At 46.7% G+C, this 26600-nt stretch overlaps 1 protein-coding gene across 1 annotated transcript; it reads right to left on the bottom strand.

Annotated features, from left to right (window-relative positions):
• Positions 1–524: 524 nt before the first annotated feature.
• PLAT (plasminogen activator, tissue type) lies at positions 525–25293 on the bottom strand. Its single transcript, XM_045588854.1, has 14 exons — positions 25192–25293; positions 13505–13602; positions 12620–12662; positions 11257–11394; positions 10527–10637; positions 10043–10217; positions 8927–9018; positions 6243–6417; positions 5618–5703; positions 4515–4710; positions 4287–4423; positions 3932–4072; positions 2922–3088; positions 525–1422 (listed from the first exon to the last, which is right to left on the bottom strand). The coding sequence occupies exons 2-14, from the start codon at positions 13577–13579 to the stop codon at positions 1264–1266; spliced, it is 1695 nt and encodes a 564-aa protein (XP_045444810.1). The 5' UTR covers positions 13580–13602; positions 25192–25293; the 3' UTR covers positions 525–1263.
• Positions 25294–26600: the final 1307 nt, after the last annotated feature.

Genomic DNA, 26600 nt, shown 5'->3' with positions numbered 1-26600 from the left:
TTGCCTACAAAACTAAGCCCACTTTGCCACTCAAAGTCCCCATAATCTAAATCCCAACCCACAATCTTTGTGAACTTCACTGCAAACTGTGGGACTCAATTCTTCCCATGCTCCCACTGCCTTTTTGCTAGATCTTCACTATTTCATGCACTGATATTCCTTGCTTCAGGAAAGTCTTTCCCACATCTCTCTACCAGTACAAGTCTTGCCCATTTTTTGAAAGCCCTACCTAATTCTATTTTTTTTCTTGAAGATTCCCTAATCCCTCCTGCAACTGAATTCCAGGAAAAGCTTCTCTCTGCCATTTTGTGGTCCATCTCTGTTCTACTTTGTTATCTGTCTAACTGTTTTATTTGTCCCATTTTTTACTATCCACAGTCCCTAGCACATTACCTTGTACACAGAAAGTATTCTGTATTTGTTGAATGAATGAAAGAAAATATTGCACATGATTTAAAAAAGTGAACATGAACCAATCAGCTGTGTAATAATGTGTATATAACAACTATTCCACTCTGGGAAAATATGTGAAAAATAAATTTTAATTTATTATTTCAGTATAGTATAATACAAAATTGTGGCAACAGAAAGTAAACACTACAATGAACTGACATAAATATGCTCTAGCCTAGGTGATCAGTTATTAAAATGGTACAATCCTTCCATTATAAAGAAAAAAAACATTTACACTGTACCCAAAAGGAATTCCCTCCAAGAGCTGTGGAGTGGAGAAAGGGGGTAGCCAAATACTCGATTTAAAGGATGGTTTGAAGAACGTGATCTAGCCAGCTAGCCCATTCCTTAGAGGGCCCAGGCCTCTGCTGGGCTTCCTTGTCACTATAAATAGACATTCGGTTTCTAAAGCAATACTTCTTTCCTGAAGGATCTTGTTGTGTTTTATCACAGAGACATGCTTTCTTCTCCGTGGTCCCACGTCCAACGCTGTTCTCGTGGATAGATTAGGTGGTTAGGCTTTTGTCCTACCTATTTGCCCTAGATGGTGGTATTCTGGAAGGGGTTGACATTTATCTGTCTTTCCATCTCACAGAATACATTCTGATATCAGACCTTAACCCCGGAAAACTTCCAAAGAGAGAAGTACCTGTGAAAATATATCCTCTCCCCTCTTCCCCTGGCTCTCTCCTCACTGGTACGGTGTGATGGTCCAGGAGAAGTCTGTGTAAAGAAGCACCGTCTTGGTGTGTCTTCTGAAGTGGAGGAAGGTGAGGTCTCCCATGATGTCAGGGAACTGGGCGTTCCTGGTTACGGGTGCATGTTGTCTTGAATCCATTTTAGGTAATTAGTGACCTTGGTGTATACACCTGGGACATCTTTCTGCCCACAGCCAAGGCCCCAACTGATGATGCCAACCAACGTCATGCGGTCGTCCTTCATACACACCAAGGGCCCTCCTGAGTCACCCTGCAAAAGGAGAACAGGTTAGCTGTTTGCAAATACTGCTTTGGGTGGAATTTAGGGCTGACATCTGTGGTGTTACTATTGGAGTCTTCATAGGACTTAGGTCACAGGGTACTATCTCAAGGATCTTGGTCCTCTAAGAGGATTAGGCTCTATCTATATTGTAAAGTAAGTTTCTGAGATAATTGCTCAGACATGTCAGGCCTCAGCCCTGGTTTTAACTCCACAGCATTGTGTGGCCTGGGGCTATCCGTGCTTGGTATCCTTATCAGTGTAAGAGAGATAGTACAACCTGCTTGATGAGATTGTTCTGGGGATTGATTGGAAGAAAGTGAAAAGCTCTGAGAACAATGTACTAGATTCAACAGAACTCTTGGTAATTGTTCGCTGCTGTGGTCTTGCTGAATCAAAAGGATTTTTGGTTTTTCACTTGAAGCTTGCAAATAATCACGGTTTCACTTCGCAGACAACCTTTATGTGAGTGTTGAGCGAGGTGGCACAATGGAGATTTCTGAAGAAACTTTTCAAAAAGAGACCAAAGGCGCCGAAACCTGTTTGGCTCAGTGGATAGAGTGCCGGCCTGTGGACTGAAAGGTCCCAGGTTCAATTCTGGTCAAGGGCATGTACCTTGGTTGTGGGCACATCTCCAGTAGGGGGTGTGCAGGAGGCAGCTGATTGATGATTCTCTCTCATGGATGTTTCTGACTCTCTATCCCTCTCTCTTCCTCTCTGTGAAAAATCAATAAAATTTATTTTTATTTTAAAAAGAGAGAGAGAAACCAAAGGCTGTCAAGAAACAAGGGGTTCACAAAGGGTCCCCCAAGTTTTCCAGGCAGGAGCCTGGCCTTCCTTCTCTTGGCACCCCTCTCACCCCTGCTCTCAGCGGTCAGCCGGACACACTGCAGGCATGCACATGTGTCATCAGTAACAGATCCTTGGCTCTACCTAGGTCCTAATACACAGGCTGGTCTGGTCCCGGGGGCCAGTGTCCTGTTATCACAAAACAGAAGTGCTGACTCCAGTAAGGATGCCCCCACAGAGAGCCTGGCCCAGGTTGTTGGACTGAGTGAGTTTTTAAACCTCGCTTCTCACAGGTCATCTCTCTCCTACTAGCCAGTGGTTGCCACGCCTCCTTCCCCAGCTGCAAAGCAGACTACGATCCTCCAGCACCTAAGTCAAGAACTTCTTAATTTGTGTTGCTTTATCCTTCACTCCAATGGCCAATTCGCTGCTTGGGGTTTACAGGAAATCCTGTACTACGTGGAGTTTCCTGAGCAGACACTGGGGAAATTTCCTGTCGCTCAGATTTCTGACGTTTAGGTAACTTTGATCTTTCTCTGGTTGCTTCATTCTCTGAGGGCCTCATTTGAATGCCCAGCGCCTCGCTAAGATGAAATCCCCCCATGTTGGCTGGAGGGTTTTCCATGGTTAAGAACCTGCTGGCCAAGGGTCACTTTTACCCTTGGGTGGGCTCGGGGTTCTGGAGAGACGCTCACGTTTACCTGGCAGGCATCATGCAGGTTTGCTTGGTTCCCTCCAGTGCGCGTGTCCCCGGCACACAGCATGTTGCTCGTGACGGTTTTGTTACGTAAATACTGAGACGTGCAGCGGTCAGAGGGATACAGCCTGACATGCGCTTCCTTCAGCCGCTCAGAGTAGAAAGGAGAAGCTGAAAGAGAGAGGAGGGAAAGCGTCTTAAGGTTGCAGGGAAAGTTGTCAACCTTTTGGAAGGAGGAAGCCTGCTTTTCTAATCATGGCTAAGATGGATCCAGCTTTCACACACATTAGGTTGAGTCCTGAGAAATGGCCAGTATGTTACTGTTCTGCCCTATAAAGACAGTGATTTTTATAGAGTTTTACCCAGAGTTTCTCAGCAGCAGCACCATTGCCATAGAGCCCTGGAGACAATTTTTGTGAGGGGCTGTCCTGTGCATGGAGATGCTTGTCAGCACCCCTGGCGTCCCCCCACTAAATGCCAGGATAGACCTCCATCCTGAATTGCAATAATAAAAAAATGCCATCAGACATTGCCAAATGTCTCCTGGGGGACAACATCACCCCAGGTGAGAACCACTGGTTTAACCGAATAGCTCATTTCATCATCATAACTAAGGAGGTCGCTAGTTCTGTCCCCATCTCACCAGCAAGGAAACTGAGGCTTGGAGCATTGTAACTTATGAATCCAAGCAAGAGCCACACTGCTAGCGAGGAGTTGAACTCAGGGCTGTGGGACTGTAGTCCAAGGTCCAGACCCTTAACGACTGTCTGCACTCTTGTTGAGAACCTTCTTGAAATCTTAAGCTCTTCCAAGCACTGATACTATTCAGGCCCTGTGAGGTAGGGAAGGCCCACGATGAGTTCTCAACACACAGGGAACTTGCCCGCACGGACAGCATCAGTGCCTGCCCGGGGCTGGCGCCACACTCATGACCTCTGTCTCTGTCTGGTCAGTGACTGCAGCCCCTGCTGTCCTGCAGACAGGCAGGATGGGCCGAGACTTCCTTCCACTTACACGCCTCGTGCTTGCCGTAGCCAGAAAGCTCGCACTCCGTCCAGTCGGGCAGCTGCAGGTTGGCTTCCGGGAGACAGATGGTGCGGACAGAGCCAGTCTCCTGGGCGCACTGGGACGAATCCGATTTCAGCTGCAGCAGTGCTGGGAGGGAGAGCCAGGAAGAGAAAATCCTGTGAGCAGAGCTGCTTCTGATTTCAGGGGAGGAAGGTGAAGGAGAGGGCGAGGGTTTGGAAGGAGGGGTGCGAGTGATGTGCGGGCACGTGTATGTGTGTGTGTGTGTGTGTGTGTGTGTGTGTGTGTGTGTGTGTTGCAGTCTGGACCTTGAACTGGAGCAGGGAGAGTAATGACATCTTACCAATGTCATTGTTGTACGTGTCTTCATCGAATTCCTTATGAAGGATGTATTTTTCGACTTCGAATCTCTGCTCTTCCACTTCAGATTTCACCCGGTATGTTCTGCCCAGGACCACCTTCAGGCGGTGGGGAGGATACCTGGTGGAGACACAGCCTTAGGACCTTCTTCCTGTCTGAGGCTTCCCTCTCAGGGGAGCAGGAGGAGCTGCTGGGCCTGCCGAGTCCCTACCTCTCCAGGAAGCAGTGGGCGGCGGACAGGACCCAGCAGGAGCTGATCAGGATCCCCCCGCAGAAGAATCTCTCTCCGGGCGACCTCCTGTTCTGGACAAAGAGGGCAGCCTGCCACGGGTGGGAGGTGATGTCCGAATAGAGCCCTCCTTTAATGCGGAACTGAGGCCGATTGTACTGTCTCAGGCCGCAGGTAGCTGGGTGGGAAGAGGGCAGAGAAGGGAGATGAGGTCGGAGGTCCTGAGGCGATGTCCTGAGCACCCATCTTGATTTCTTCTCTCGAGACCCCTGAGTTTCTACTGGCTCTGCAGGTTGGCACAGAGGGGTAAAGTCTCCCTGGTGATAAAAACCCAGCTTTCATGTGCTGAGTACACGGAACATGCCAACACAGTACCTACACCATCTGTGACCCTCACAGCACTGAACTCCAGAGGCTGAAAGATTTTTGCCCAAGGCATCTGGATCAGAACCCGGATCTGTCAAAACCCATAACCGGGGATCTTTCTGCTATGCTTCGTTGCCTCTAGTTTTCTTTCGGCAGCCACTCCCTGGTTTAAGAAATAACGAAGCATTGCAACTTCCTCCTAGGGAATGTTTGCCCCATTTCTTTCCCATCTACTCGGCCTTATCCTCGAGGCACAGGTGAAATCCTACATCCTCACGAAGCTGATTTAAGACCCCCAAGCCCACAGGGTTCTAAGAAAGCTTACTGACACCACTCCCTGGGGCCTCACTCCACACAACCTTGCTTGTGAGTTAACTGATCATTTGTGTCTTGCCTGCCCAGTTAGACTCTATGTTTCTTGAGGGACACTGTAGCTAATTTGTGTTCACAGGAACTGAGTAATAATAATCTATCCTCAGACAATTTCCTGGGCACGGGAAGTGGGTATCTGTCCAAGAGTGCCCCCCGCCCCCCACATCATTGCTTTAGTTATGGAAGCTCCCCCCACTGCAAGGCCTGACCTTCCTGAAAATCTGACAGCCACCCAGTCTGACCCAGACAGCCGTGAAGACAAAGGAAAGGGCATGGCCGAGGAAACGGTCAACAGGGACAGGGCAGCGGGGCTGGGCAAAGGGAGGTGGCCCGGGGCCGGCCCTTACAGCACTGGGGGATGTCACAGTACTCCCACGTCAGCTGGCGGCCCTTCAGCACGTGGCACCAAGGCTTGTCATCCCCGTCTGGGTTCCTAGATGATAAAAAGGGAGTTTAAGGTTCTAGATCACATTTTCAATCACATCTCAAGACATGGAAGAGGGGAAGGGGGCTCAGTGAACCGGTGGCAAAACCACTGAGCTGGGAAGGAGGATCCTGAGTTCTGGATGCGGCTCCGTCACAGACCGCACCATAAGAAAACAACCTTAACATAAGCAACCTGGCATGCTCCTCTCCCAGGCTCGTTGGGAGGGACTGGGAGCTGTGCTGTGAGGAAACTCTTTCTATTTGTTGGAATAACAGTGCCAGGTGTGAGGGGACCAGATGAGGACTAAATGGCGATGGGAAAGGACCTTGAACTTGGGATTTGGGGTTGAAAAACGGGTGGACTTTGCTTCTCATAATAATAGGTATTATTCTAGCCAATGTATAGGTTGGACTAGGTAATAGCCATGGTTTCTTCCCACTCACTGGGTCTTTTGTATAACGTTAGGCATCAGCTCTCCTCCCATCCCACAGCCCCAGGCTTGTCCTCGGCACAGACCTGAGCCCCTGGGACCGTGTGCCACGTACCGGCAGTAATTGTGTTTGCCCAGGCCCAGCGACAGGGCGTTGGGCTTCCACACGGTGTTGATCTTGCCTCTCAGGAGCATGGAATTCCAGGGAAGGCAGGAAGCACCAGACACGGTGAGGCTGCGGGTGCCACGGTATGCTAATCCTTTTCCAAGGTAGCAGCCCCCATTTTTTCCTGAAACAGAGGAAATCTCAAACTGAAACAAAACCCATTGACTGCTGCTAAAACGGGCACGTTGGAGTTTGCGACAGGGCCTGCAATGTAGCTGGTGGCCTGGAGAGGCGAAGGCAGCCAGCCTGCGGTGAGGAGGGTGTGATGGCGTCCCTCCTCCCTTTTTCTTTTCCTCTAGCCCTTTTCTTTCATCCTCAACTGAGGATATTCATTGAGAGAGAGAGGGAGAGGGAGAAGGAGAGGGAGAGAGAGAGAGAGAGAGAGAGACATCGATCAGTTACTTCCCACCTGTACCCTGACTGGGGATGGGGATCGAACCTGCCACCTAGGTATGGGTCCTGACCAGGAATTGAACCCATGACCTTTCAGGACAAGGCTCCTACCTACTGAGCCACAGCCACCAGGGCTTCTTCAAGCCCTTTCACACGGAGATGGCAAACGTCCATCAACTGGAGATGGCTTCCTAGATCGCTGTGTTGAAAGAGCTTCTGAGGGTATATTCAGGCTCAGCAGGAAGGGAGCTGAGTTTAATTAGTGGAGATTATTTCTGGAGCTGCCTTGAAAGTGATTATGGGTTTCCTTGTTTATATTTGACAGTGAACTAAGGTACTTCAATAGGAACATGTCAGTAGGCCCTGATTTCTCAGGTTTTGCCTGCAAGTGCTCTGGAGGATTTGCTGGGCTTGGGAAGGCAAGAGAGTGCGGCCTATTTTCATCTACTCTCCCCCACGTTACCCTCTTTTCTCCCCATTTGAAACTCACAAAACACACTAGGATAATAAATAACTGGAAGGGATCTTTCAGATCACCTAGACCAGGGAGTCCCAGTTAAGACCAGATCCTGGGAGGTGGGGCAGATGCTTTAGCATTACTGTAAAGAGCCCTCAGATTCCCATGTGTCAGCATTAGCTGTAGACCGAATGCACATTATTTTGTATCGTATATTTAGAACTTCAAAACGGGTTTTTCATGCTATTGTGTAAGTAACAATTATTTGTGAAAAGCACCGCTGAATTCATATTACCTTTTGTAACTTAGTATTTTTTAAATTTGGGAAATTTTGTCACATTAAAAATATATCTATATATATTTATATCTATCTATCTATATCTATATCTATATCTATATCTATATCTATATCTACTTTTTAAAAATGTGACTATATATCGGGTCTAGTAATAATTAATGTCGTTTTCAAACATTCGTTTAAAATCTTGCTTGGCGTTGACTTGTATTGACATAACCTTCAAACACGTGGTATCTACAGAACGTGTGAAGTGCAATTAACAAGTTTTGCTTGAAAAAGTTTGTGTTTGGTTTGGTTTTTGTTGCAAAACTAGGGCTAAGAAGATGGCGGATGAAGAGCATATTCGGCACTGCATGCTTTACGAGTTCCAATTAGGAAGAAAAGCAAGTGAGGCTGCAAAAAACATCTGTAGTGTTCTTGGTCAAGATGCAGTTAGCGCCAGAAAATGCCAGCTTTGGTTTGAGAAATTTCGCGAGGGAAATTTTTCGTTAGATGACAAGGGTGGTTGAGGCCGTGTGTCCAATTTTGATCAAGAAGCTCTTCAAGCTCTTTTGGTGCAAAATCCTCAAATTACCCAACAACAGCTTGCGACAACTTTCAATTGTTCACAAAAAACAATTTCCAATCAATTGCGTGCACTTGGCAAAGTCCAAAAGTTTGGAAAATGGGTTCCTCATGAGTTGACCGACAACAACCGTAATCAAAGAGTCACAATTTGCAGTTCGCTCCTCTCTCGTCAAAACAGTTTGCCGTTTTTAGAGCAAATTGTTACAGGAGATGCAAAATGGGTGCTGTATGTTAATTTGAAAAGGCGGCCTCAATGGTTGGACAAAAATGAGGCTCCGCAGCCCACGCCAAATCCTGACTTGCATGCGAAAAAAGTGATGTTGTGTGTTTGGTGGAATTTTAAAGGAATTCTTCATTATGAACTTTTACCATCTAACCAAACCATTACAAGTGCAGTGTATAGTGCCCAATTGGAAAGATTAGCCCAAGCTTTAAGAGAAAAAGAACCCGCGCTGATTAATCGGAAGGGCGTAATTCTTCACCACAATAACGCACGACCGCATACTGCAAGAATCACTGCTGAAAAACTGCGCCAGTTGGAATGGGAAGTTCTCCCTCAACCTGCATATTCTCCTGATATTGCCCCTTCCGATTACCATTTGTTTCGTTCTTTGCAAAACTTTCTTCTTGGAAAAAAATTTAATAATGAAGAATGCCTCAAAAATGCATTGACCGAATTTTTTGCATCAAAATCACAAGAATTTTACAACAGAGGGATTAAAATGCTTCCTGAGCGTTGGGCACAAGTAGTAGAAAACAACGGCAACTATATTGTTGATTAAATTTTGTTGTATTGTTTAAATAAATTCGATTTAAAAAAGTATTAGAAAACGACATTAATTATTACTAGACCTAATAGAAGGACCTTCAGCTCTTTTCCCCTGGACCCCCCAGGGAGGGTGGGGTGGCTGCACTTACCCTGGGAGCAGACAGGTGTGCTGCAGAACTCCGGCACGTACTTCCCTGCCTTGAAGATATAGCACCAAGGTTTTGAGTCTTTGTCTGGGTTTCTGAAAAATCAGCCAGAGAAAGCCAGGGGGCGTTAAAAGCAGAGCTTCCCTCTCAGGCCCAGGGACTTTGCACCCTCTTCTGGGGAAAGAAAGAGTGGGCGTTTGGTTGTGCAGCAGTGTTTCCCAAACTTCTCTCATGATGAGAATCACCTGGTGGGGTTGTTAAACTACAGATTCCTGAATCCCACCTAAAAAGTTCTAAACTAGAATTTTTGGGAACATATAGGTTCTAAGCACTAGTTAACCTATATGTTCCCAAAAATTCTAGTTTAGAACTTTTAGTTGGGATTCAGAAATCTGTATTTTAACAACCCCACCAGGTGATTCTCATCATGAGAGAAGTTTGGGAAACACTGGTGCACAGGGTAGCTGTATCACGTCAGGTGGGACTATGACTTAGTTATTGTCTTCATCTGGAGGTCAAGTGTGGTTTAAGGAGATGTGGTTGTGTGCCAAGTTGATAAGGGGTGGACTGTGATGGTTAGTTTTTTGTGTTAATGTGGCTGGTGCTGTTGGGAAGGGATTTTGTAGCTGTGGTTAATATCTATAATCATTTGGCTTTAAGACTATTTTTGATATCATGGGTGGGCCTCATCTAACGAGTTGAGGGTCTTAAGAGCAAAAGTTAAATAGAAATTCTGTCTCCAATATATATGCTGAGTGGCCAGATTATTATGACTTCTGAACACATAATCTGGCCACTCAGTGTATATCCTATATAATAAAAGGCTAATATGCACATTGTCCCCTCCACCAGGAGTTTGACCAGCAGGCAGGCCGGCCAACCCCCCATGTCCCCTCCCTCTGGCCAGGCTGGCCAGACCCCACCCATGCACGAATTCATGCACCGGGCCTCAAACACACACACACACACACACACACACACACACACACACACACACTGAGTGGCCAGATTATTATGCGTTCAGAGATCATAAAAATCTGGCCACTCAGTGTGTGTCCCCAACGGCAACAGCTTCTCACCAGAGGAAAAGCTCCTCGGTGGAGAAGACAGCCCTCTCACCTGCAGTAATTGTGGTTCCCGAGACCCAGCTTGCTGGCATCTGGCCTCCACATGTTGTAGAGCTTCCGGGCCAGAAGGCTGCTGCCCCAGTTGATGCACTCGGCCCCACTTTCCGCTGTGCTCCACGTGCCCCTGTAGGTGACACCTAGGTCCTTGTAGCAGGTGGCACTGGCATCTGATTGAAAGCAGGACACACAACATCGCACATGTGAACCCCTTTCATTTCGTCTCTCAAGGGGTCTCACATCTGCTGCTGCCATCATCCCAAACCAATGAGGCAGGCTGGCTGCTGAAGCTACTGGAGTGCAGGAGGGCCTGGGTGTCCAGTGCTCAGCCAGGCTCAGCACTTTGGCTTTTCTAACCAACCCTTGGATGACCCTTCCTGTCCCCTCTCCCCTCCTTGCCTCTGTCACCAGGGTAGATTTCCCTTCTGCGTAGATTTGGCAATTGGGATTTCAGTCCCTCTCTCATGCCCACTACTCACCTATTTCACAGAGTTTCCCACTAAATCCTTCAGGGCACTGACAGACAAAATCTGAGAAATAGAGAGCCTGCCGACATGTCCCCCCATTGAAGCATCTCGGCTCGGTGCAACCTGTCAAGCAGAAACAAGAAACCCATTATTCCTTGCAAAGTAGCTCCAAGAATAATATGAGTTAAAATATTAAGAGTGCTGCCTACATGCCAGGCACTATTCTAAGCAGTTTATGACATTAACTCATTTCATTCTCACAGCAAACCATGAAGTATGTGCTATTGTTCTCCCCATTTTACAGAAAAAGAAACTGAGGCTTGGAAAGTGAAGGTATTTGCCTGAGGTCGCATAGCTTTGCTACCTTTTTGCTCAGCACCTTCACATTTGCCTAAGACAGATCATGCTCAGAATCTCTGTTTAAAGATTTGAACATGTTGGGAACCAATAAAGACAGGGATTGGGCAATGAGCTTGGATGCTGAAGCTCGAAGCCTGGGCTTGAAGTCCATACTTAGTTTTTAAAAAAAAATATTTTATTGATTTTTGCAGGGAGGAAGGGAGGGGGATAGAGAGTTAGAAACATCGATAAGAGAAACATCGATAAGAGAGAGAAACATCGATCAGCTACCAAGGTGCATGCCTTTGACCGGAATTGAACCTGGGACCCTTCAGTCCATAGGCCAACACTCCATCCACTGAGCCAAACCAGTTAGGGCCATACCAGTTAGGGCCATACGTACTTTTGATGGGCACAGAGTGGCACTTTGACTGGCCGCTGTTGCACCAACAGTATTCTACACGGTTGCTTCTGACCATGGGACGCAGCCAGGACTCATGCTGCCGATATATCATCTGGGTTTTTTCATCTCTGCAGGTCACTGTAACAAAAGACAGGCTGGCCTCTTAGAGCACAACTCAGCAAAACTGATGGTCCACCTCCAGTCTTACTGAGAACATTCCTACCTTACTCTCTAGATTAGGGGTGTCAAACTCAATCAGAGAAGGGGCCAAAATCTAAAATCCAGCCTAAATCGCGGGCCGAATGGTTTACTGAACAGTCATAAACTGTCATTGTGATGGAAACGCAGCAAAGTGCAGTGATGACAGCGCGGTGCGGGCCACATTGCAAGGCCTGGCGGGACGGATTTGGCCCGCGGGCCTTGTGTTTGACACATGTGCTCTAGATAATCCATCCTTTATTCCTTTCTTGCTCTCCACTGGAAGACAACAAATACCTAACATTTTTTTTTTTTTTAATAAATCTTTATTGACATTTTTTTTTCCCCAAAGACTCCTTTTATTGTTTTTGTTTTTTGTTTTTTCTCTGATGGACCCTCATTTTGAAGGAATTTATCTACTAAAATGCACGTGTTAGAAAATACTCTATGCCAAAGCCGGTTTGGCTCAGTGGTAGAGCGTCGGCCTGTGGACTGAAAGGTCCCAGGTTCGAGTCCGGTCAAAGGCATGTATATTGGTTGTGGGCACATCCCCATTGGGGGATGTGCAGGAGGCAGCTGGTCGATGTTTCTCTCTCATCAACGTTTCTAGCTCTCTATCTCTCTCCCTTCCTCTCTGTAAAAAAAAAATTTAATAAAATATATTTAAAAAATACTCTATTTTTTTCATTTTAATTTCATTTTAAAACTATACTCATGTATATAATTGCCTGCAGTTTTGGATCCACAGGAGTATTACCACACTGAAATGATGCATGTCTGGCCCCAAACAAAGAAAATTGGCATTTTGATCTGTGTAGAAAACGTGCTATTCCATTAGTATTTTTGAAGGACTTAGGGCCAATGAGTTACAGGCTCACCAGCTTTGTGAATCCCTGACTGACAGCTGGCTCCTTCAGGATACACCTTTCCCTGACTTCTCAGATCCTGCTCACTCCCCTCAGCTACCTGGGTGCATGTGAGTGAGTGATGGGGGGACCACACAGGCATCTTTGCAGAATTGCCCTGTACAATTTCACCTTCACACACAGTTTAAGTTATCAGGTGGGAGATAGAAGATAGATCCCCTGACAGAGCCTGAATCACCCTGAGCCCTAACCCTGCCTTCTTCCTTCATCAACCCCTTTCCAGCTCAGTTTCATCTTACCTCTGTATGATCTGGCTCCTCTTCTGAATCGCCTGTGGATTTCCTACAGAGAAACCAAGGGTGGAGAAAGAATCAGTACATGCTGGGTGTCCTAAGAATAAAGGTAGCCAATCCAAAAGACCACCCATCAACCTGCCAATCAGATGCCACCTTCCCAGAGAGTCCCCCTCAGGTAACTGGCCCCATGGGGAAAGTCCATTTCCTGCCTTTTTGTCCAGTTCTTCCTCCCCTTCTAGACTAGCACTGTCCAAAAGAACTTTCTGAATGATGGCAATGTTTAATACCTGTGCTGTCCAATATATAGCCACTAATCCATGTGACAACTGAGTGCTTGAAATAGGGCTAGTGTGAACCCTACATTTTATTTAATTTTAAGTTTAAATTGAAATAATCACAAGAAGTTAGTGGCCACCATATTGAACAGTGGAGCTGTAGTCCCCGTCTCTTTATGAAGCCATCTCTGACTCTCTTGGAAAGGCTGCTGCTCAGGTATTGCTCAGTTGGCCTTCTATGATGTCCTTTGCTGCTGGACATTTTCAGAGAGCATGTGTATTGTACAGTTTCCATTCCAATGAGATAGTAAGCAGCAGGAGGGCAGCCTGCCTGCTTCTATGGCTTGCAGCACTTGCATTCTTTTGTAATATTTTATGGATTAATTAAAAAAAAAATAGCTCCAAAGAAGGTGTTCAGAGGCAGTGGAGTAGAATTAAAAACTGTTCCCTCAAGTCACAATAAGTGCCTAGGGTCTGCTGCTGTGATCCTGAATCCTAAGCACCCTATACAGAGCGGATTATGTACATGTGTGTTCAGCAGCTCCTCTGGCCCTCTCCACTGAGGAGCCCCTGAGGGGACCAAAGCCCTCAGGGACCTGAACTGCACACCCACCTGCCCGGGCAGAGTGAAGACTGCTCCACAAAGCAGCAGTACACACAGCAGCTCTCTCTTCATTGCAGTCATCATTTCTTCAGTGTCCCTCAGGTTCTGGAAGAATGGGGGTAAAGCTTAATCATGTGATGTGAGAGGTCAAGGAGTACAGCCAAGGTCAAGAACCTGCAACTTTATCATGGCCGGGTGCCCCAGAATCAGTTTCCTTCACAGGAAATGCCCTGACAAGTGTCCAGAAGATGTGTGTGTGTGTGTGTGTGTGTGTGTGTGTGTGTGTGTGTGTGTTTTATATATAGTGGTAAAATACCCAAGAAACCAAGCCTACTGTCTTAACCATTTTTTAGTGCAGTTTGGTGGCATTAAGCACATTCACATTGTTGTGCAGTCATTACAGCTGTCTGTTTCCAAAACTTCATCTTTCCAACCAAACTCTGTACCCACTTGAACAATAACTCTCCACCCCCCTAGCAACCACCATTCCATGACTTTGACTGCACTGGGTATCTATATAATTAGAATCATACAATATTTGTCCTCTTGTGTTCGGCTTATTTCACTTAGCATAATGTTCTCAAGGTTCATCCATGTCAAAGCGTGTGTCAGAAATTCCTTCCTTTTTAAGCAGAATAATATTTGTCCACATAGACTGCAGTTTGCTTATCCATTCATCCATGGATGGACACGGATTGCTGGAAGATGATTTTGTCCAGAGATTTCTGTGGGCTACAGGGTGAGACCATCTCTGGCACTTCTTGGCAGCCCGGGGACTGTGGTGAGCTGGCGTGGTTTCCCTTGAAGTGAGTTCCTGTCCTGAGGTTGACTAGACAGAGACACGGTGATGCCCTCTCCCTGACTTTTTAGAGGAAACCATAGGGGTTTTTTGCTGGCACATCACAGAGCCAGCCTACCTCAGATTGTCTCAGCTCTTCCACTCATGGCTTCCAGGGCTCTTTGTCCCACAACGAGAAGGCTCCTCTGGACCAGCCTCCCCCCAACCCCCGCTCCATGGGAATGCCGGTGTCCTTCTTTACAGACAGGCCTGACAAAGTGCAGATGTGTAGAAAGGAGCAGAGGCATCTGGTTTTAGTCAAGAAGCTCAGATCTTCCTGGACCCCCAGTTCCCAGCTTTTGTGTGCCTCTCCATGCTCTTGCTCTCAGCAGCTTGAAGTAGGTTAGTTGGCCAGGATCTTATTTTGTGGTCTGGCAGGCCCACTCGCTCCTTCATCCTTAAGGATTAATTTAGGGAATTTCTCCCCTTGACTCATTTCCCTCCAGTCACAACAACTTTTGGTCCCACCTCTCCCCCCTATCCCAAGGATCTTCAGTGTTCTGTCCCTGAGAGGCTCTCAGGACTTTCATCCTGGCCCGGTGTGGCTCTGGCTCTGGTTCCTTCTTTGTTTATTTGCACAGAATTCCCCCTGTTGGAAGTGTCATTCCCTTCACATGGCCCCAGGCTCCCTTCACAAAATAAAGGTTGAGAGGGGTGGTGGGAGACTCTTTATGATTCTTCCTAGGATGCTGGTGACAGGCAGGGCAGGGAAACCAGAGCTGGGGGCATTGGGGAAGAGGGCAGGAGGGCCTGGTCAACAGTGAACTTAGCAGGAAACCCAGGCCATGGGCTCAGAGGGAATCTTGCCAACCAGAACACGCCCTCCCCCCACCTCCCCTTGCCCATTGTGAAAGGAACAGAAAGAGCTCAGGATCTGGACCTTTGTTCTGATCTGGCATGCCCAAGGCCCCCCTCTCAGGCGGGGAGGTGGGGTGGTGGTTGGGGGAGGGTGTGTGTGTGTGGGGCGGTGCCCTTTGGGGGTCCCTTTCTTAGAGGAGGAAAGCTCACTGCTATTCACTGGTTTCAGGCAGTTTCAGGAGAAAGAAGTAGGCCATTGCACACAGAAAGCTTTCTGAACACGGGGAACTGCCTCGAACTTTCCTTCTCAGCCATCCTTAATTTTCCCCTTTCTCACCATTTCCCCAAATCCCTCTTAAATTTCCCTTCTTAATTTTATCTCATTACTTATGACCTTGAAAAAACAGATCTTAAGTGTATTTCTCCCTTTCTTCCCGACCTTAATTATTTTCACATATTGGTAGATGGTCCCATCCTTTATTGTCTTAGCCAAGCCTTGAGACCTCTAAACTCTCAGGACATGAAGAAATTCTGAATGAAATAATGACTGAAGGAATAAATGAGCCACCAGCTGAACAAGGAACTTAACTTGCACGCCAAGCCAACCAGTCTTTTCAATATTCTCATTCACCCAAATCCAGGGGATTGGTGTAGTCTTTCCTCTGGATGCTTGCCTAGTTACTGTTTTATTTCAAGAACTCGCCATCCTCCCAAGTGGAACACAATTCTAGATGTTGGAAATGGCCAAGTGGCAAGTGAAGTATCAACATATTTGCATTCCCTGGACAAATAGAGGGAGGGAGACCAACAGGGGAAGGAGGAGCCTGGCTTAGGGCTGGGTGCAAAGACTCTGACAGCTGCACCATGTCAAACCCTTTTGTAACTAAAGAATCAGCATAAGGGGGAGAGGAACATATTTTGTCTTCTGCTCCTGGGAGAGTTAGAGACTGTCTGTCTTCTATCAGTCCTTGTCTTCCTCTGACTCTTTTGGCTTTGCTGAGCCTTGAGCTGATCCAGTGCAAATGAGTCGCTCTCTCTCTCTCTCTCTCTCTCTCTCTCTCTCTCACACACACACACACACACACACACACACACACACACACGTGATTGCTCCATCCTTACTATCAGAGGCAATGAGAGCAGCTGGGCAGGCTGAAGGGGTAAGAGAATGACAAAGAAATTAGTCACCGAGTGCAGTCTAAAGACAAAGGAGAATGAGAAAAGGGAGTGAACCATGTCCTCGTTTTGCCGTGGTAAAAGAGGGGGGTGTAGAGGTCTGGGGAGTGCCTGGACAAAGAAGAAAGTGAATACCAGATACGTGGACTGGGGCTCAGGACCCCTGGAACCCATGCCAGCACACCTCAGTGGACCACAAGTTCCCACCAAAGGGATCAGTACCAGATGCTCATGGCGAGGCCAGGGTGGAAGGTGAGATTTGAGGAGTAAGTGTAAGAAGTCCTTCTGAGGCTCACTTTATTACTGAAAAAAGATTTTTTAAATAATGTGTTCTCTCCCTTTTGCTATATTTGATGGTTTCCCAGAATCAAAGAACTAAAAAGTCAAGGAAGCAAGGGGAAGAAAGAAAGGGAGGAAGGAAAGAAAGAAGGCAGGCAGAAAGGGAGAGAGGCAGGGAGGGGAGGAGGAGGAAGAAATATGGGAGGGAGAAAGGATAGAAGAAAGGGAAAGAAAGAAGAGAAAAGACAAAGAAAACCCATGAGGGTTCTCACTTTTGTTGGACTGTACTCTCTGAATCACACTGAAAGAATCATTGTATGAGCCCAGCAGGCGTGGCTCAGTGGTTGAGTGTTGACCTGTGAACCAAGAAGTCATGATTCATTCCTGGTTAGAGCGTATGCCTGGGCTATGGGCTCGATCCCCAGTGTGGGGCATGCAGAAGGCAGCTAATCAATGATTTTTTCTCTCATCATTGATGTTTCTATCTCTCTTTCCCTCTCCCTCTCTAAACTCAATAAAAAAATCTATTTAAAAAAAGAAAAGCATCACTGTATGAGAGGAGTGATGGGATGGCCATAAAGCCTGCCATGCTCAAGGCCCCAAGGCTCCCGCCCTGGCAGGCTCCAGCTGGCACACAAAGTTGACTTCTGCCGATTTGTAAAAGGCACCCTCTCTGGTGGCTGAAGCTCAGCAGACTCGGGCTTGGCAAGTCGACAAGGTCTCCATGCACGTAGCAAGAACAGGGTGCATGACTCAGCAAGTAAAGCATGGCCTGGATTTCAAGGATGCAAGGGCAGGCACCCCTGGGCAGGACACCACCTCTGACCTTCTCACCCAGGGGCCCTATTGAACCCTGCTGGCTGCAGTGACAGAGTGGCGCCGGCCACTGGTCCCTCTGAACAAGTGTGAATGATGCCTGCTCTGGGGAACAGTGGTCTGGTTACTGTCCTCTAGCACAGGATGTGTGCCATTCTGCCTGAGAAGTCAATGATCACACCAACCAGACACTCTGTGTTCATTTCCGCAGGGGAAGCATGGGGGCACGCTGATGGATGGGTGGTGCTCATCCATCAGCATTCCCCCATGTCACTACCCCTGCAGAAATGGACACTGAGCTCATAATTGGCTGGGTCTGGACTGGGCGAAGTCGCTGTAGTGGCAGCAGGACAGCTAGAGGAAGGACCTGGGGGACAGCAGAGGAAGTATTGTCCTTCGTGCCTCTATACCCTCTTTGCTTTACCCTTTCCCTCCATTGTCCTCCTACCTTCTTCACAATCCCCAGAGAAATCTGCTCTCCATAAAGGAGCTGACGCGCTCATTCACATAAAGTTAAAATGACCGAGTAAACATCAGCGTACTGTTCTTCCAAAGTATCTACATTTTGGGACATAGAATCTATTCCAAGGGATGCAAAACGCAGTGGGCTGGATTCTCAAGGTTTCCTCCATAACACTGCATGGTTTCTGTTGTGAGAACAAGGGATAGAAGGAGTGTACACATGCTGTGTAAACTGTAAAACACTTACAGATGGGTGTAAGTACTTCTACTTAAACACTCAGTCACCTGCTATAAAGTGATTTGCAATAAAGGAACTGTACAAACGCAGTCACTCATGCAGTCAAGTTCTCTAATCCTAGGTACAAACCATGCCATCGTCCCAGTGGTTATAGAACGGAAGGATTTCGTGCCCACAAGAAAAAGGCAGGCATGCAAGCTAGGAAGAGGAAGATGAGAATTGCAAGGGAAAGACAACAGTAAATTGATACTCTGATCGAATTTAATGCCATGTGCAAGGTTTGCAATCTGAATCTTCGGTAAAGAGAATTTTGGAGTTATTATTGTGTTTCTCTCTGGGAGTCTGAGTAAGAGAAAGTCGGCCTGTGAGAGTACCAAATACCCTATAATGACTCATGGCTACAAAACCAAAAACACCCTCTCTCCACCCCCTTCTCCCTCTAACCACCATGACCCAGAATGGATGCCAACAAATTAGAAAAATGGTCAGAACTCCTTGGGACAGCAAAGGCATGCCGCCAGAGTAAGGACAAGAGGTGAGGACAGATGGGAGGAGGAACCAGGCCTCAGAGAAGGGGGTGAGCTCCCACAAAAGCTCAATCTTGTCTAAGCCAGAGTCAGAGGCTGGGACAAGAGCCATTAGCCCTGGTAGCTCTAGGTCCTGAATTTTATAGAGACCATGCTCTCAGAATAGAAATCGGTTTCAAAACCTGCCATCATGTAAACAATTCTTAACCTTTAAAAAAAGGTTATTTTCTATGTGCCAAAGCTTGTTTTCTCTCATTGTAAACATACCTCTTTATAAGTGGGAGATAAGAGAGGAAGAGTCTGTCTATTATTTAATTTGATCATTCCAATGAGGTCAATAGGACAGAATCCTGCCACATCTCCATTCAATCACCAGGGTAGAATTCTCTCCAAAGCATCTTGAAAATATAGGCATAAGGAACTGAGTCTAAGTCAGGGGATATTAACCTGGCTACTCACAAAAAGCTATTCTGAGCATTGTCATCTCTCAACATCTCACCCTCTGCCAGGTAATCCTAGCGATCTTCGGGAACAAAGGGAGTGTCGTTTGTGGGTCTAGGAAAATAGAAGTCCATCTGCCTTCTCTTACCATAAACACACACACACACACACACACACACACCAAAAACAAAAACAAACCCCTTTCCTAATGAACTTAGATCCTTGTAAAAACAACAAAGTTCAGCTGGCAAAAGCAAATTCAATTAGTCAGTGCAATAAAATGTTAACCCCAAAGTCTGGATCTAAACAAAGTGTGAAATCGAATGTTAATCTAAAAGAGCCTCCTGTTAAGCAATGAGGGCAGTTCCTCCTGTTCCTTCCACTCCCTAAAGCAAATATCACTGCATGGTAATTAAATGCGTAATAATTTGATAATTCTTCAGATAACCTCCAGATTTCAACACACATGAACCAAACAAAGTGATCAGAAGCTTTCATTGTATCATTGTTGAAATTTTACCGGCTTCACGTGAAAGTGATGTTGGAGTATATTTTTGAGAAATGTATTATTTAAGGCAGGGGTTGGCAACCTTTTTCCTGCCAAGGGCCATTTGGATACTTATAAAATCACCTGAGGGCCATACAAAATTATCAACTTAAAAATTAGCCTGCTAGCCCAGCAGGCATGGCTTAGTGGTTGAGTGTCAACCTATGAACCAAGAGGTCATGGTTTGATTCCCGGTCAGGGCACATGTCCAAGTTCTATCCCCAGCGTGGGGCGTGCAGGAGGTAGCCAATCAATGATTCTCTCTTATCATTGGTGTTTCTAGCTCAGCTCTCTCTCCCTCTCCCTTCATCTCTGAAATCAATTTTAAAAAAAATCGTTAAAAACACAAAAGGAATAAGGGACTTGGCCCTTAGGTGACACACCTTGCTAGAGGTGGTGTTGTGACTCAAACCCAGAATACCCAGATCTAATACCCAAAACCCAACACTCTTTCCACTACTCCAACTGAGTCCGGAGGCTGGGTGGTCATGTTTTTCCTACGGTCAAAGTTGCTGTTTGAGAGGAGCAGCATGCGAGGAGCACAGCCTCTAGAGTCTGAACTTCACACTCCGCTGACCATGTGGAGCTTCCTGGTTTTCCTCCGGGGCTAGACATGCCCACCTTGCCACAGTGTTACTGCCATAGAGAAGCATCAGGGAAAGCCCCTACTAATGGCTGTTTCACAGTAGGGTAGCTTACTGTCCTTCAGAAGTGGGAGCACCTAAGTTTAGACCTTCTCTCTGGAACAGTAACCAGGAGTTGCCAAGGTAGAAGGGACCCCAAGCTCTATGGGGTCCTCATCATGTTCATGTGCCAATGCTGTTTCCTAGATCATTTGCACATCTTGTGATGACCTGTGGCCAGATGCTTTACAATGGAGAGAATCATGGCCTTCATCTATGTGTACAGATCAGTATCAACAGGAGCCATTCTTCCCTGCATGTGAGGTGGTGCTTTTTATCCTGTCTTTAATCTGTGTTTTTATTTGCCTTTCCCAGGCCTATTTACACAACACACGCCTGAGTGATTGTTGAGAGAAGCCGGAATTAGCGGCTAAGACAGTTGGAAGGCTAGACTCTCGCTATTGATAAGGCCCATCTGAGGTAGAACACACGAATGTTTGACAACCAGAGACATTACGTGCGAAAAATGAGGAAACCAGAGCTTCCTAGAAAAACAAAAACAATACAGAAAAGACTTCTCTTGCTCCCTAATGTAGCCCAGGTGGCTTTTACCACCTGAGCAAAATTAAACAAGTTTCTCTTTGTAGTGAACACGACAAAATGTGAATAGCCAGCTGAGAAGTTCTCGTTTAGATTATTCATAGTAGGTTCCTGGGTTCAGCTTCACCAACCAGTCCTCAGTCCCCTACCTACAAGAAACTCAGCTGATATCAAACTGCTCAGGCAAAGATGCCTAACAAAGGGGCTTGGGCACCTCCTTGGGTACCATCCTCCCCGTGTCTGTCAGATCCCCATCCTATCCACCTCGATCTCACATCTAATTTCTTTATTTGTTTATTTAATATATTTTATTGATTTTTTTTTTTTTTTTTTTTTTTTTTTTTTTTTTTTTACAGAGATGAAAGGAGAGAGATAGAGAGCTAGAAACGTTGATGGGAGAGAAACATCGACCAGCTGCCTCTTGCACACCCCCTACTGGGGATGTGCCCGCAACTAATGTACATGCCCTTGACTGGAATCAAACCTGGGACCTTTCAGTCCGCAAACTGACTCTCTACCACTGAGCCAAACCGGCTTCGGCTCACATCTAATTTCTTCCTTTCTTGAATTCATAGGTCATGACTTACTCACTGTGTATTCACTATCAAACGCTTATTGAGCACCAACCATGTCCTAGGCAGAGGCTCATGGGATAAAGACACATGTATTCTGTTCTCAAAAACTCATAGTTTAGGAAGGGGGCAGACAAGTAGCAATCATAGTAAGAGTGTGGTCTGTGCTGTGATATGCAGGGGCGTTGGAGTGGATGGAAGGTAGATATGCAGGAGAAAAAGGGGTCCCACAGGACTGTGGAGGAGGGGGTCTAGCTCATTTTTCTGAGGCAGGGGGTCAGCGCCTGGTCAGGGTAAGCTTTCTGGAATGGATACCATATAAGCTGTTTATTGAACACAAATAGGAGTGAGCCAGGCAATGAAGCAGGGTGTTTGGTGTATCTTGACAGAGTATATCCCTAAACAGACCTTTCCAAGCCACTGGCAGAGATGGGCCCATAGACTGAGGCCCAGAACAATAGCCAGAAGCAACCAGAGCCTCTTTCTCTTCAGTGCAAACACCTTGCTCTGGGCAAAGGAATATAATTCACACACCTCAGGGTCTCCCTTCCAGGGTGTCTCTTGGAGGAAGGGTGGTTTGGAAGGCCCAAGAGGTCTACAGATGTTGGGGCCTTGTGGGAAGGAGTTCAATTTGGATTCCCTAATGCCTCGTTGTAAGTTAATGAAATATTTATGGCTACATAATAAACAGAAAAGGCTCTTTATATAAAGTCTCCCAATATCTGGGGTCAACCTGACCTTGAAGTGGTCAGAGGCTCCAGCTGGAATCAGGTCTTGTAGGTTATTTCCCAGACAGACCTCTCCAAGCCACTGGTGCACAGGTCAGGAGCATCACATAGTCATCCTGCTCACCTCAGCTGGGCCTGTTGGCCAAGAGTTACTTACTGGGTCATGGCCTTTGGCATGGATAGTGCTGTCAGCCGCTAAGGAGACTCAATTGTATTCGTTCTATGCATACAGCTGGTGAGCATTTCCTGGGTAATCATGGTCATTATCAGAACTCAACTGAGTTATCCTTTGAAAAAATATTTTTTTAAATGCCTACTGTGTGCCCAGGACCTGGTTCACGTTGCCTTCTGTCATAAGTCTTACTTTTCAGGCGATGAAGAGGTTTATCTGTTTTCTTACCCTCTTCTGCAGAAGTCTATATCCCAGCAGGAGAATATACTGTATTTTTTGGACCATAAGACGCTCCGGACCATAAGACGCACCAGTTTTTAGAGAAGGGAAATGAAGAAAAAAAGATTCTGAAACAAATAGTGTCCTAAAATATTTTATGTGCATTAAAACCCAACATCACAGTCATAAACACATGTAATCAACCCTGTAAAGTAAATAGCAGCATTTAGAACCATTTTAGAGCCGGGCAAGCACACAGAGACCACACAGAGCCGGGCAAGTAAAAAAACTTTTTTTTAAAAGTATATGTGTAGGCTATATTTGGACCATAAGACGCAGGGACTTTTCCCCCCCACTTCTGAGGGAAAAAAAGTGCGTCTTATGGTCCGAAAAATACGGTACATAAAATATACAAAATATCACTAAGAAAACATGTTGTCCTTATATGTAAGTAGACAACTAAGACAAAACCATGTGGCTGGATGTGGGGTTGGGCTAGGGTGGACAATCTCTAAGATTCTTTCTAGCTCTATCTCTGAGCCTAATTCATTCTCACTTTTTAAATCTGATTTGATTTGACACCCATCACACGGTTTTGTGAGCTGGTTGACGAGGATGAAGTTTACAATCTGAAACTATAAACAGAATTTTTTTCCATGCAAAAGCAATTTCCCAAAGATGGAATACATACGCAGAGCATTCTGCTCACTCACTGTTCCTACTAGCCATCATATCAGGATGGAGCTGAAAAATCACAGGAAATGGAAATTTTATTCGGAGACTGCAGATGCACAATGCCAAATAATCAGCACCCCAATTTTTCCCTTGGAATCAAATACTAGGTATCTCAGAGTAGTATATGGAATTTGAATTTTGACTAGAGCTAAGCCCACTATCATTGCTTTGAACCATGTTGCCACTTGCAGCCATCTGACCGAAAATAATCTCCACCCATCCTGGCAGCTGTTGAAGCCCTGAAGCTAGCACTTTTCCTTCCAAACGATGACCCTCTCCTAATGGCCCCTTAGGCTGCTATAAATCCCATGACCGGAAAAACTCCTGTTGCAGATCAGTGACAGGCATCATAAGTTTCTTCAATTCCCCTGTGGTTCCCATCACTCATTTACAAAAGCCTTAGATGGCCCTGGTCACTTTACGTCACCCCACCAAAGCTATGACCGCACTGTCTGCTATGATAGTTTGAAATGTACTGACCATCAGCTCTGCTCATCAGTTCTTAGGCCCCAAGGAAATACAAGTCCTAGAGTCCTGCGTCAATGAGCACTAACTAGTACCAGCATCATTGCAGTTCCTCAGCTACTCCCTGGGGGCTGATATCCCAGACTGTGAAAAAGCAACTGAGAATAGCACAGGCACTGGGAGAATCTGACCCGAGGCTTCACAGAGTCTTCTGAGAGGGTCTTGGAGCGTCTGGACAGACACAGAGCCATTTGGGTCCCTAGACCCAGAGATTTGAGGCTAGTGTCTCAGGCATTTGAGGTAAAATAAATGGATGGATAGGATGGAGCTCTTTCTAGTTCAACATTTACTGCACCCCCCTCCAGTGTCCAGAGTCTGACTCTGCTTTCACAGGAAGCTCTCACCCAGTAGCTCACTCTGATCGTCATATATGGATTCTGGACAAGACAGTGTCCAGATCCCAGCCTGAGCCTTCCTGCCTACAGACTAAAGTTGCTAGGACGTCCTTTGGAGGGAACTCCACTGAACAGCTGTATTTGCAGAATTTCTCCGTGGGCTTGTAAATATGCACACACATGTGATGTTTTTCTGTCATCAGTCAGCTGCAGGAGACTACCATCATTATTCCAGCGTGGTCCTCACCACACGGCTTTGCACTTGAGATCATTAGTTACCTGGGAGCTCAGCATGTTTTCCTCTCTGCCTCCCGCCTCCCCTCCCTCCTGCCCTGTGAGGTTAAGAAAATAAAGATAATAACAGTGCAAACCTAGAGGCTTGATAGGCTTCCTGCAGAGTGCTTTAGGAATAAAGGACGTTGCTGTTATTTTTTCTCTCTCTGTAATTGAAAACTCCTTAAAGAGGATCTCATATTTTCGCACTGGGCAAAAAGCCAGAACACAGAGCTTCTCTGGTTAGCGGGGACGGCAAGGGGGAGCGGGAGCTCAGAGGCCTTTCTCTGGAAGCCCCCTCCTCCTCGTTCCCAGCACTTCCCACCAAATCATGCTCTGGGACTGTCCTTCTCCGAGCCGACCCCAGCCTCAGTTTCCCCCTTGGGCTCTTTGAGGGGGGCTGCCTAGCCAGACATCCCCATCCCCAACCCCACCCCAAGTGGCCCGCTGGCAGCTGATTTTACATTTCTTGCCTGTTAGTCATGAGGTGCTCCTGTTGCCTATTCAGAGCATTTCTGTATAATTCTTTTCTCCTTCCCCTTGACTCTGCAAGCGGAGATTTCTTACCCCCAAAAATAAACCCTCCTACCCTCTCTCTTTCCCTGCCCCAAACACTTCAGCCCATCCCATTTAAATGCAGATTCAATAAGAAATCTCCTTTGTGTGCAGATGCTAGCTAATCCTCTTTTTTTTTTTGCCTGGAGCACAAAGCCAGTCCCTGACTCAGGCATTCCTTGAATTGGCTTAGTTTGCCAGAAAGACTTTTAAGAGAGAGAAGCAGAAGTCAACCTACCTCCACTCCTCGCCTGGCTTGCCTCCTGGGAAGGCTTTCTCTGGTCGATCCGGGACTCTAGCAGGACCTCAATGCCAATCTCTGCACAGCTCCAGCCTCCTTTAAATTTCAAGGCAGGGGGTGGGGTCGGTGGCCCCGGGTGGGCGGGCTCCTCTGCAGCAGGAGGATGCCCAGTGGACAGGGCCATGAGGGAGCCAAACAGGGCGGGCCTGTTTTCATAAAGAGGGGGAGGAAGTTCGGGATAGAAGCTGCGTAGCCCATCCTGGCTTTGGGCCAGCCTGATTATTCACAGTCCTGATGTCATCGAATACAAGTTGTGAGTTGGACAGGACCTTCAGAGTCATCTTTATTTTTTAGAATTGTACTCTCAATGACTTCAAAGAGACCCTCAGGATCTGCAGGCTCTAAGCCTTTATCAAGAAAAGAGGCCCTCACAATTGTAAAGAAATACACACTGAGGGGGCCGAGGGGTTCTTCTGGAATCTCCAGCAGTAACTCCGCCCCTCTGGACACTAGAGGCTGGAAGGACTGGCCAGGTGGACCAGCTGCCCTCTGGGCAGAGGAAATGCCAGGGTTGGAGCTTTTGGGGTAGCAGTGGTGGGGCATTTAAGGGCAGGCACCTGCAGTGGAAAGTTCCCCAGGCCTAAGATCTGCTTCATCGGGCACCTGCCCTGCCACTCCCAGTTCTGTGATTATGAGGAAAATCATTTCGCTTCTCTGTAAAGTGAGTCAGTGGTCACTCAGGTCATCTCAGCTGTAGCATTCCCTGAGTGGAATGCAGAGGGTGGGGTGCTGAGCTGAAATTCTATCACTGCCATCCAGTAACCTATCCATCCATCCACCCATCCATCCATCCATCCATCCACCTATCCATCCATCCATCCCTCAAACTGATGGAAGCGGCTCCACGTGCTAAAGTTTGCCCTAAAATGTGAATGCTCCTGGAAACAGATAACCTGTTTGACTTGCTCACAGATGACTGATAAAAGCAGCGGCAGTGTGGGGCAAGGCTTAGGCTTGAATCAACTCGACCAGTCATGAGGGACGTGAGCTCAGGCGCGTTTTTCAGTTATGTTGAGCTTTCTCATCTGCAGGTCACGTGTGAATTAGAAACAATGTGCATAAGATCACAGTGAGGCCAAAACCGGTTTGGCTCAGTGGATAGAGTGTCGGCCTGCAGACTGAAAGGTCCCAGGTTCAATTCCAGTCAAGGGCATGTACCTTGGTTGTGGGCACATCCCCAGTGGGGGGTGTGCAAGAGGCAGCTGATCGATGTTTCTCTCTCATTGATGTTTCTAACTCCCTATCCCTTCTCCCTTCCTCTTTGTAAAAAGTCAATAAAATATATATTTTAAAAAAAGATCACAGTAAGTGGCACGTGTTGTTACTGGTTGATGTCTAGCTGAGA

The sequence above is a fragment of the Pipistrellus kuhlii genome, unplaced genomic scaffold (genome assembly GCF_014108245.1).
Source record: "Pipistrellus kuhlii isolate mPipKuh1 unplaced genomic scaffold, mPipKuh1.p scaffold_m20_p_3, whole genome shotgun sequence".
Lineage (NCBI taxonomy): Eukaryota > Metazoa > Chordata > Mammalia > Chiroptera > Vespertilionidae > Pipistrellus > Pipistrellus kuhlii.
Note: the sequence above shows the minus strand (reverse complement) of the source record. Positions and strands in the feature narration are given on the sequence as shown.